The sequence below is a fragment of the Pleurodeles waltl genome, chromosome 4_1 (genome assembly GCF_031143425.1).
Source record: "Pleurodeles waltl isolate 20211129_DDA chromosome 4_1, aPleWal1.hap1.20221129, whole genome shotgun sequence".
Lineage (NCBI taxonomy): Eukaryota > Metazoa > Chordata > Amphibia > Caudata > Salamandridae > Pleurodeles > Pleurodeles waltl.
Genome location: NC_090442.1, coordinates 737,601,915 through 737,614,972, shown reverse-complemented (window position 1 = coordinate 737,614,972; position 13,058 = coordinate 737,601,915). Strand labels below are relative to the sequence as shown.

The 13,058-nt window shown below is 40.5% G+C and overlaps 1 protein-coding gene across 1 annotated transcript in view; it reads right to left on the bottom strand.

Moving 5' to 3' along the window:
* The window catches only part of ZC3HC1 (zinc finger C3HC-type containing 1), a 121,338-nt gene extending 112,303 nt beyond the window's left edge, over nt 1-9,035 (bottom strand). The window contains exon 1 of the mRNA XM_069229337.1: nt 8,847-9,035. Coding sequence (XP_069085438.1) covers nt 8,847-8,983 — 137 coding nt within the window. The 5' untranslated portion in view covers nt 8,984-9,035. The remainder of the gene's footprint in view (nt 1-8,846) is intronic.
* Nucleotides 9,036-13,058: the final 4,023 nt, after the last annotated feature.

Below are 13,058 nucleotides of genomic sequence, written 5' to 3'. Positions count from 1 at the left end.
TGTCTTTGATTATGTTCTGAATTTGAGAGGGAAGGTTCTTTATAGCACTGTCAAACATAAGCATTTTAAGACATCTTCAGCCTTTATAAATGGTTAACTAAGTGGAATCTGACAGACAGCATGCCTTATAACCCACTGACACAAAGTAATCATTTTGTTCTTCTACACATGCCCTAATGCAGAATAGACACGGTCTAATACTGTGCTCATATTACCCCCTTTTGATGCTTTAAACTGGAATATATTAAGTAAAATACTAGTAGATAGGATTTCACTGCTTCTGCCTAGCCCGATTCACTGAGACCAATCAGCTTTTATCCAACTAAGAAATACAGCAATGAAAAACAGCAGTCTTTTCCACAGCATTAGTGGAAGATCCTCAGATGCATGAGCACTGGTGTCTATCGACAAGGAGAAGGAATCTGATGGAGTACTTAGTAACTGTGTTAGACTATATGGGCTTCAGTGAGGAAATACTTCCCCAGAGCTGACTGCTTTATTCATATCAAAGAGCCAGAAGCAAAAAAGGCAGGCATCAGAATTTCCAACTGCTTCCCCCTTTGCTTGCTTAGGCCAAGAAGCCCACGGCAGCAATATTTAATCAGAAGAGTGAGCAATGGAGTCTGGGGATACAGAAGTATATGAATAGGATTTTCCTCTACACGGACAATGTATTATTATATCTGAGAGAGGCAGATAATGACCCGAATCAGGTTTTGGTTATTTTTGAACAGTGAGAAGACTATCAGGCTTGACGGCGAACAAAATAAACTAGTCTCTGCTCGTGTAAGCCTGTAGATAAGGGGGAATCTTGAGATCTTCCCGACTTGCCCTTACCAGGGAGCTTAAATCTAGGTGCAGTATACTAAATCAAACATCAGTAGAGTAAACTTGACCAGCCCAATGTTGAGTTTTTTGGACTTGAGTGCAGATTACAACACAAGGTAAAGTGGTTCTAGTCTAAATGATAGTCTTGCCATGACACCTTTACATTTTTACTGCCTTGCCACTACAAATGGCTAAAAGTTTAGTTGTCAACGTCACAAATCTCACATGGGTGTCAAAAGGGAGCTAGGGACACAGTGACAAAACGTTATTGGAAAAACTACAATTGCTTGTTAGAGAGGGGGGATTAGGTGCTCTAGAATTTAAACAAAACAATTGTTGATGGGCCTTACAACGCAGGAGGTCCAATACATGCACAATATGTCAAAATATGTCAAAAGACACAATATGTCTTGACTCAACTAGTTATACAACAATGCAAACAAAATACATTTCTTTCTAAAATTAACGGACACAGCAGATATTGTTGGAGCAGGGTGTTACCCCACACAAACACAAAGGTGGCCTAAACACCTGAACTACTATTATGAATTAGTAGTATGGTGTTACAGGAAACCTGCAAGACAAACTCATGTGGAAATATAGTTGTGGGAGGGGATAGGGGAGATTTAGCTGACAGTGTCACAGGACACCCATTACAGCTCTCCCAGGAAGGGTATCACCTTCCACTGGGAAACATTTTTAATATTCAATGTATTAACTAAACTTTTTCAAGAGACTCTGGAAACAAAAAGCGGGTTGCTTCAAACTCACACTGTGATGTCAATGTTGTTAGTGTTGGGCGGCAGTAGAAACATGTGACTTTATTGAACACGATGAAATTATACCTAGCAGTGCTGCATGTGACCTGGGCCGACGATCTCAAGAACTGACTGACTGGGAATGACAGACTGCGATCAGATAACCGGAATTGGTTTCCAGGAATGCTGGCTTTAAGCTGATTCAAAATAACATTCTAAGTCATTTTGTGGTCAAGTCTCTCCATGGCATACTATTCGGTTGACATCCTCAAATTCAAGAAAAAGCTGCAAGGACGCACTGTTATTGGTAGTCCCAATATTGATGAGATAGTGTGAACCAAAATGTAATTAATTGATATGCAAATTTATTTTGCTCTAATTCTGGTCAAAAGGCAGTAACCTATGTCAAGGAGGAAACTGCTCATCCACGTATCAGAGTGGATGAGAGAAATTTCCAAGTGGGCAGAGGCACAGCTCAATGCCCTGGTTAAGCAGGAGAGGGCATGAAGTGGAGATCTGCAGGTGACGGGGTGGGACATGCTCCTCTTGAAACTAGTAGAAAAAGATTATGATAACAGACTCCCTTGATATGTACCACACATTATTAAAAATAGAGCATGTGGGTCAACATCCTGCTCAAGCAAGGCACTTACCCTCTTTGAGCCAGCTGTAAAACGGAACTTGAAGTTATACACGAAACTGAGATGGGCAGTTCTTTAGAAGGAAGCAAGTAACCTAAAATGACACTATGTTGACTCCACATTATTGCACATTGGTTTTCATGCTTTTCAAACAACACTGATGTAGGATATTGACTAGTCTGTGTAAAGCGAAAACACTTTACTGGTGGGGATTCATCACTCCATTGTCAAACACACTTCTAAAAATGATCATGTACATATAGTCTACCAAACGCCACCCATTTACTGGTAGACATTTAAAATGGAAGTTATAGTAAAAACATTTTAAAAATAGCAACCCGCCTTGTTTGAGGATATCTCGATTAACAAAAAAACGACATTTTGGACACTTATGTCACGTAGCATGATTCTATATGCTGATCTTTACCAGTTAATTTGTTATGACAAAACTGTAAATAAATGCAAACTATTTTTTTAAGTATAATGAGTTGTTTTGCGTCCCTCTGAGACTCAGGCACAGTAAGAGTTTGAAGAGCTCCCACCATATAGGATGCAATACTGATGACCACAACTTTCTGTATATAGTTAGAGAGAACCTAAACCACTCATCATCTTAATTTCCTACTGAATGTTACCCATGTAAAAGAGAGCAGGATTTTGATACTAAATTCGTTCTTAAATTTTTTGATATGTGTGCGCTATGGTACAACTCAATTGAGTACTTTTCCCACCATTTATGGGAACTTCTTTGAGGGGGTTTGTGTTTTGTGCAGCTTCTGTTCATTTTCTCTCCAGTACTCAGAATGTCTTCATAGTCTTGCCTTTTACAATTTCCATCATACCCTGCCACGGCAAGGTTCACCTCTACCTTCTTCTATAACCAAGTGATATTTTTTTGCTAAATCACACCATACCCCTCTGACTTCTTTTGGTATTGATTGGTTTGTCCAGCTATATTAACTATACTCCTTTCAAACTAATTTCTTTAGAAAAACTACTTGCAAGCACATTGAGGCGTCCTTGCTTTTACTAATATATTATTTTGATAGTCTATGCAGAGTGATCACATTCGAGCCTTTCGCCCCCCCAAAAAACGTTTCATTAGACCTGGCTGACAGTAGTTAGTCAAGATGTGATGAGCATCTAGACATTACGCAGGAGTCTTTGTTTAGTATGTCACAAGCTATTCTTCTATACAATATAGAGAGGTTATACATTTAAAGTCTGTGCCTTTACTCCCATGCATGAAGTAGAGATACCTTAGGAATGCTTTAACTAGGATGTTCCGTGCCTCATTATATTCAGCTATATTTGACAGTTGGTTGCTGTGTTTTTATCATGTGCATTGAAAAATCACCAAGGAGTCAAAGGCTTCAGAGGTCTCTACGGACCCACACATATCTCGGCAAATAATATTTTGCGTTTAATAAATTAACTCTATGTCTTGAAACTTTAATAACTAATTTTTTTGATCAACAAATTTTATTTGATTTTTAAATAAGTAATATAAAATAAAACAAAAGACCATAAACAGAAAGAAAGCTCCTCATTTTTAGTCTCAATCTCACATGCCACCCACTGCAAATCAAACCACCTTAAAAGGCAACGTACCCATCATAGAGGGCAACCCATGGTAGCCCCACCATATGCCCCAAACTTTAAAGAATTTCTGCGGACGTTCTCTGGCAATATAGATCAGTTCCTCCTGTTTGGCGCACCAGTACATGCCAGCACACCACTGCGCCAACTTCAGCGGGTCTGGTTGTTTTCAGAATTGTGCTACATCCCTTCTGACCACTAGGGCCACCAACCCCACCAGGGCCTTGTCTCTAATGTCCCCCTAAATCATCCATTATTCCCAACAGAGCCACCTTCGGAGTCAAGCTGGCTGATATGTTGAGAATCGCAAAGAGGGCAGTGCTAATCTGAGACCAGTATTGAGCAATCTGTGGACACTGCAAACTATATGAAAGAAGTCTGCTGTTGGGAGACTTGCAGCAGGTACATCTGGGGTCTGAAAGCATAGCTCCGTAACCTAGTCACTGTTGAGTCAAGTAGGGTTCGAGGAGGTACTGTAGCTGGACCAAAAGCAAACGGGCAGAGATCACTAGCTCCCTAGGAGCCATACATGCCTCCTGCCACTCAACTTCCTCCAGTTTCTCAATCCATCCCTCCCAGTTCTGCCGGAGTGAGTCCAGTGTTTATCTTAAAAGGGCACAATCCAGCTGGGAAATACCTCCAGGGCACAGCCTCTGCATCAATAATCGTGCCTCTAAAGGGTGGGAGTTCCTTTAGGCGAGCATCATAACACCTGAGGGTGTGATGCACTTGTAAATATTTATGGAACTGGGTGCATGAGAAAGCAAACTAGGTCTGAAGATCAGCAAATGAATACATGGTGTAACCGCGACACACATCTGCCAACACAGTAATCCATATCAAATCCCAGTAGTGGAAACCTTCCAAATGCACCACTTGCCCCAGCCAACGTCCCCTCCAAAGGGGAGTCTGTCCAGCCAAGCGCCCATCCTAGCCTGTGAAGCTCTCCCATCAAAAAGATCACTCTGATAACCTCTGGAAGAGTGAGGGAGAGTAGCCGGCCATACAATTAATGCACCAGCCCGTCAAGACCAAGGCCTCTGAATTACAACTGATACATCGGATCATTCCAGCCGCCCATCAGCCATTTAATAACTAATTTAACAGTGTCTTTAGGTTAACAATGAAGAAAAAAAAATGGAGAAAGGAAGCTGGATATGTTAGGCCAGTTGCTGCTCCCGGAAGAGGCAGGGCTGCGCAGGGGACGTGGGGTGAAATAAACATTAAATCAATAATATTTGTTAAAAAAAAAAAACGCTTACCTCAATCGTCGCACCACTCCATCCGCTCCTCTGCTGCAGGCACAAGCTCCCAGCCTGCCCTGCGACCAAGCCTGACACTGCTCAGGGCAGCATTAGGATTGGCTGGGCGCACCCAGGCAGACTGGGAGCCTGTGCATGCTCTCTCCAGTCGGGCAACTGTGTTGCTGGGCTGGAGAGAGCCTAATGCGCATGTGCCGGCCAACCACACATGCGCACTGAGGGGTCGTGCTGTGCACTCCCCCTAACTGCTAGTTACCCCAGTGACCCCACCCCTTTACAAGAGAACAATAAAAAACACAGTTTTCTTTTTCTTGTAAAGGTTTTGCAGTTGCCGCTGCTGGAAGGGAGGTCAATGCTCTTCCGCCCTAATGGAGGAGCCGTCCCTGTGTTCGGCGCGCACACACTTTAGTGTCCACATTGCATATACAATATGAAATATATCATTGCGTGCTCGAAGATAAAGAAAAGCTACCAGATTTTCATCTAAAGGACAAATACATAAGCATTAAAAATCTTGAGCACTCGACAATAATCGTAGTCCACTCCTTTGTATATAGTGTTCTCGTTCATTTATTCAAAGTCAAGGTCAGCATCAATAGATTCTCCTAGCCAATACGGTTTTCGTCTAAGGATGGGTACATCAAACTATACTTCGTCCGGGATAGAAATGTAGTACATTATGTTACATTTATCAAATTAATAAATAGCATGCCTCCACCATGATAGCGTGACAAGTAGTCTCATGTGAAGTTTGAAATATCAGCGGACAAATCAAAAAGAACCTCCAAAATAAATAGAATTCTTAGTCCATAACAAGCAAAAAAATAGGGAAATCGTCTCATTTAAGGTTCATAATCTGTAATAACCTAGATAGAGATAACATAAAAATAATGTAAAATGTGCTGCACACCAGTAATTTGACACCCTCCAACAAGTCCACTAGCAGCACAAAATATAAAAGTCCTAAACCACCACACCATGTTCATATGTGATGTACCAAAATAAAGTCTCGCCTGAAAATAATGAAATGTACCCATATATCTTAGATAGCATACGTCACAATGTAACCACTGCAAGTAATAACAGAACCCATTTTAGATCGTTTTATCTCAATTCATTAATATTACACATTATCATGTTGAATTAGTAAATAGCACCATAAACATTTGTGAGCCTGGTCCAAAACACAATAAAACATAATTTTGTGAAGTTAATAAAGTAAACGAGATACACGTCTTAACCAGAAAGTCACATATAATGTGATCAAGATAATCACCCAAAGAACAGCTCAAAACCTAAGAACCATAAAACAAGAACCCATACACACCCGGTATCTAAACACTCTTACGAGTTCATAATAACAAGTAAATCCGTAGCGGGAAAGTATTGTGCCTATAAAAACATAATAAGACATAACACGTCACCAAAAGGTTCATTTTTAATGACAAACTCGAACACAAATTGGTCTTGAATATTTACGGGCCGCAAGAATAACACTTACCATACAGGAGAGTATTCCATGTTTCTTAGTAGCGTTCTGGATCAATGCCAAATTGCTGCTGTTTTATACTCCCACTAGAGAGAGGACTATTTCAATCTACACGTAACTGAAACTCAAAAACTACAACTTTATCCCAATTAGCAAAATCACGGTAGAATACAAATCGTTACTACATTAGCAACTAACATTACATCTTATATAATTATGTCAACCAAAGTGCCACTCCTACGGTGCCTAGTGCGCTATTAAATTATACAGAAAATAAGCGATTATATATACCATCATCTAAAATTACTACTCACATATCTTAACCAAGATTAGGTGTTTTCATTCATGGTTTTGAAACCACACATCAAATCAAAGTGACAAACACACACGCTAAACAGTGGCCACCTTGTCATTTCCTAGCCTCTATATAGTGAGTGGCCGTTACTCAATTTCTTTTGACAAAGGAACTACTATTCTCAATTATTTATCCAAAACTAACCACAATAAATCCGTACGTATGCAAAAGTCTTATCAAATAAATTATGAACCCCAACTGAGTATATTCCTTCATCACGTAAAACCACAGTATACACAAGATGCGCTAAGCAGCACCAATCTACCATCAATATTTTAATAACAACTTGTCACTTCAGAGTATCTTGCTTCTAATAAGGATCACACATCACAAAGAGAGAATCACTACCTTAACTAAGTCATATATAAAATAAAACCCACAATAAACACTGCGGACACGTGCCAGCCAAAGCTATCTAAAAATGAATCTCATATTTGAATACCTGAAGCTTGTATATAGTCGATCACAGTACCCTTCAAATATCTAAAAGTAACGAATCACTGATAGTCCTCAATATAATCCAACATAATTTACAGGACACTGGCCACTAAAACTACAATCCGTCAATAAGATGATCTTACATGTGCCTATATTAATGTGAATCATGTTAGTACTGACACATATGTAGTGCAAGTTGTAGTGGTCTCAATTTTTTGGTCTAAAACTTATGGTAGTATCACTTACATGAGTTAATAATATAATTTTCAATGAATTAAACACCTATACGAATTCCTGTCCCATCAAGTACCAACTTGTATGAAACTTCAATAACAATTTCAAGTGTATGCGAATTACGACTGTTCTATGAGTCACCTAAAATGTAATGTAATTCATAGTCTATATTGAAACCTTCTTCTAGTGCTTTGAGTCTCAGGAGCCACAATGCCTTTTTCCTTCTCAGTTTCAAGTCTCGGTTACCTGCTCTTGCATCCATCAATACTACTTCCAACCCAGGGAACTGAAAATTACGATGATCGTCCTACAATTTACATTCAAGAGTATTTAGAGTAAATGGGTAGCTTGACCGCTCCAAAATGTTAAGAAATTCTGTCCCTTAATAGTCTTATATTGCTGGCAACATATATTATCTGACATTTACATAGTAAGATATATACTACAAACTTGGTTCCACAGTTAATATTATTGCTAATTTTGAAGGATGGGCTAATATTATAATTAAAGGATGTCACCTTATCGTCTGCTAAACTACAAACCAGACATGATCCTGTGCTTAAATGGGCCGGTACTGTCAGGTAGAGAGTACCAGCACTTTTTTATTTTAGGAAGGGTAGTACCTGCACTTCTCAAGCAAAACGTAATACGTTTAATTGGAGAGTACCTGCACTTCTCAGAAACAAGCAGGTACTATGACACAGAGTACATGCGCTTCTATTTTTCCATTTCAAGCACTGGATTTAACACATTGGCAGAAGCCTTTTGTCAGTGCTGACCATCACGGCACAATATCTCGAAGACCGGAAACATTATTTTTCATAGCTATCCGGTGGTTCCAATGTCACTGACTAGCCAGTCCTGGATTTTAAGTCAACATCAATGTGACAGTTTAACAAAGTCCCGAAAAGCAGTGTGCACCTGTTTAAAAACAAGAGAATGGCTGAAGAAGTGTGGTCACTTAACTGTTATCTTCTCCCCAGTACCATCCTTTACATTTCTAGTTTCACCCAATTTCTAGCTTCACCCTCACTAACACAATTCCCTGTACGGCCTCTTAGGCACTTCGCATCAATTGCCAGGCTCATTGGCAAGTTTTGGATCTATCCTCTGAAAGCTGAAACCTCCTTTCCATAATACCGCCAAGCTGGCTCTCCGTGTTCAGGTGGGTTATTCATACTGTAACATCACTCCCTACTACCAACCGTTTCAATCTGCCTGTAGAGAACCCGGTGCATTCACCTCTGTATAAAGCCTGTCTGTTCAACCGCGATCCCCTCGCTGATGAGCTGGCGGATTTTCTGCGGGGTCACCACCGTGGACGTCAACTGTCCGTTCGAGTTTTCATTCTTCCCTCCCGCAGTGTCGGAGAGCGCCATCTTAAGCGTATCTTGTGCCCCCGCGGTTCAGCCACAGACCAAAGACGCAACAATTCACTTCCGGCGTCACAAAAGTTTACACAGTAGAAACAAAAGAAAGACTAGAAAAAATAGTGTCGTTCGCAAGACTCAAGGCCGTTAACCCAAAGATTCCAAATGGTAGTAAAAGCAATTGTATCATGTAATCTTCGACTGTCTTCCACTGTGACGCTAGTTTATAGGCAATTTAAACTAATCAGGTACTATTTATCATAAAGAATACCGTAATTGTATTTATATAGCGGTTACTACCTCTGACGAGGCGTTGAAGTGCTTTACTGCAGGCAGCACCCTACTCTGTTTCCCGAAGTTAGTAATAGTGCTTGATCCAGTGGTTAATAGAAAGGACACATTCACACAATACCTAAAACACGCATTTTCAATACATTGGGTCCGCGTTTGCTCGAATTAGCGATATTAGTGCTGTAAATTAATAACTGGACTTTTCTTGCCACATAAATTGAAAATGAACAGTAAAACAGTTGACATAGGTGAGCTGATTCAAAGCAGCATCGCCGCCATGAGCATGAGCGCAAAGGAGAGACACAAAAGGAAAAAGAAGTTCACTCGCAGTCAAAGTTATCAGCAAAAGTGCAAGTATACATGTAACATGGGCCATGGCCTAGGCGGTATCACAACAGCGCCCCAAGGCAGGACAAACGTAAGGCATTTATCAACAAACACAAAGGATTTTTGAAAGGCAAGCCCATGAATGAGTGATAGCGATGGGCGTGTTGGTGGGCGTGGTTAGAAGCCCAGATACATACCAACACGTCGGAAAAGCAGCGCTTGCACGCTGTAATGCTCAACCTAAAAATGAAGCATTTAAGACAAGCCCAACAAAGAATGAATAGCAAGAGTGGGCATGGTTAAAATCCCACAGAGACATTACAACAGGCCATCGTTTGAGCGTTCAACTCTAAAAAGAAGTAGGGGAACTACCCAAGTTAAGCAACATTTAAGTCGCATCATAATGCATGGCATCACAGTGTGTAACATCGCAGGTGGCACCACAGGAAGTGGCATCACAACCCCTGACCTCATAGGAAGTGACATCATAAGAAGTGACACCAAACCTAACAACCTTACATATATGTTTAATAGGTGTATAATTAGTACATTTGAGAGCACTACAAGATTTACCAAATGAAAGCTGATTGATACTTAAACCTGTGACTTAAGTTCCATGCTTAAAGACATTTCCCACCCAAATGGGGATGAAATTTAGTGCCTCACTAACTACAGTAGACAGGCCTCCAAGTGCTAGTAGCTAGGCATACCAAATGTGGCCCCAAGAACAAAGCACAGTTCATAAATTGCATTAAAAAATACTAGAAACTGCAATTGTGAATATCAAAACTGATGGAGCGCTGGGCTATTCTCTCTCAATTTTGTTTACCTGATGAACTGTTCTTGTTGAGTCGAGAGGTGAAGGGAGTTAGCATTAGTCAAAACAATTTCCAGTTAACAGTGTAACACATTAGGCTATACAATGAGGACCAAGATTCAAGAATAAAGTTAAGTAGTTTTATTACAAGTTAACATGCTAATATATATCAGTCTCAACATGTTGCAGGATACAGGATTATAACAACTTATCCAAATCCTCTGAAGAAGTTTAGGTGAATCAACATGAGACAAACCAGAAGTTCAGTTGCAGCAATACAGAAAATAAGCAATAAAATCAGATGCTCAGAAAGAGTCTTCGAGCTTCTCTCCTAAACATGAGTAATTTCTTAAGTCATATAGCTTAGGACCTAAATAAATCAAAATAGGTAAATCAGGAACAATCTAAAAAAGTCAGGGAAAATGTCAAAAAAGGAGAAAATGTATTTACACTTGCATATCATGGAAGGTGTCAGCATTTCAGAAGCGCGATCAAGAGTCTTCTAGAGAAATATGTGAGTGTTAGCTTAATGGGCAAAAACAGAGAAAGCATAGAGGTCTGCACCTCCTAAAGTCCAAAGGAATAGTCTCCTGTAGTAACCTGTGAGGGCACTAGTTAATACCACACAAATCTTCTAAGCAACCCCCTCTATTCACAATATCAGGGATTCTCTTGTCCTCTCCATTCTCACGTTGTGAACTGCAACAATTGTATATTCTCCCAGATCAGTCCTGGGAACTATGTCCACCCTGGTCACCTGTGACTCTTTGCTACATTACTGAATGGAGACTGTCAGTTAACACCCTGTCTTTCCATTTTCCTCATCAAGGTCTCTTTTTCATGCTCCCTATCATTAGTATAGTATAACATTTATTCTCAAGCTAACAATTCATGTGAACGTTCCTGTAGAGAAAAAGACATACAAGCAGAAATGGAAAATAAAATTTAATGTAAAAAGAAATGCAAGCTGAGTCATGTCAAGTTTAAACGTATAATTCTATGGTTCACATTTAATACGTGTCAGTTGTGCACATATAACTAGAAATATATGAGAATGTTAATACATGTATTAAAAAAAACTCATTACAGTTTTGGATAAAAGCAATGCCACTTTGAATACATGAATATAAATGCAACTGCGAACTACATATTTAAATGTAAATGTGAAAACAGTACACATTTACACAAACTCTTCTAGTTTGTAATGGAAATACATTCAATAATGTGATGATTGTTTCTATCTCATTTCAAATGGCTACATTTCTTTTAATAGGGTTAAGGCACACAGAGTATACAATTTTTTTGTTCTACAATGAGTGCACTCCAGCACTGAGTTCAAGTGCAGCACTTTACATTAATACAATAATAACGTTATGTTAGGAATGAGGTCTCTAGTTGGCAGTGGTTTACACCCTGTCCAAGTAGGGACCCTCACTCTAGTCAGGGTAAGGGAGTCACACAGCAAAATAACCCCTGCTCACCCCCTTGGTAGCTCGGCTCAAGCAGTCAGGCTTATCGCAGAGGCAATGTGTAAAGTATTTGTACGCACATACACACACAGTAATACAGTGAAAACACCACAAAAGTACTCCACACCAGTTTAGAAAAATAGCCAATATTTATCTGAGAAAAACAGACCAAAATGACAAAACCCAACATACACAAGTAAAGATATCTCTTTTTAAAGGTTTAGGTGAGTCTTAATCCACAGGAATCAATGGTTGTATCCTTTTAACATACATTACCCAGGATGCTTTAAAAACAAAGGCGATGCGGGCCGCAGGGGAGGCAAGGCGCCAAAAAAGCAAATCAATGCGTTGGTTCCTCACTGAGCAGGGGAGATGATGCATCTATTCTTTCCTCACAGGTGAGATGATGTGTCGGTCCCTTACTGGCAGGGGAGGTGATGCGTTGATTCTTTCCTCACAGGAAAAGTGATGCATCGATTTCCAGGCACGCAGCCTCGGTTCCTTACTGTGGTGTGGGATCGATGAGAAATTGACATCCAGAGACGATGCATGGAAAATCCAGACTCGATGAGTAGATGGAATCGCACTGAAACAGGCGCTGTGTCGATTCTCCAGCCACAAGACCGGCGCTATGTCAATTCTTTAGCCGTGGGACAGGCACTGCATTGATTTTTTTGCCGCAGCTCATCGGTGAGTGGATTTTCTCCTTCCGGTCACCAGCTTCCACTTCCAAGGGCCCAGGGACTGGAGTAGGCACCACTTGGCAAGTCAGTACTCTCAGCACAAGTGCCCAGGCACCGGTAGGTGAAGACTTTGATGTCTCTGAGACGTCTTAACAGGAGGCCAGCTTAGTTGAAGACCATGGAGAACCGCGGAAAGCAGGATGTAGAAAGCAAAGTTCAGTCCTTTCAATGCCAAGACAGATGCAGCAAGCAGTAGGCCAGCACATCAAAGCAACAGGCAGAGTGGCAGTCCCTCCTACAGCATCCAGCTCTTCTTCCTGGCAGAATGTCCTCAGGATTCTAACTTTGTGGGGTCAGAGGTCCAGTACTTATACCCATTTCTGTCTTTAAAGTAGACAAACTTCAAAGAGAAGTCTTTGTAGTGCACAAGGCCATGCATTTCCCTGCCCTGGCCCCAGACACAGTCCAAGGGGTTGAAGACTGCTTCGTGTAAGGAC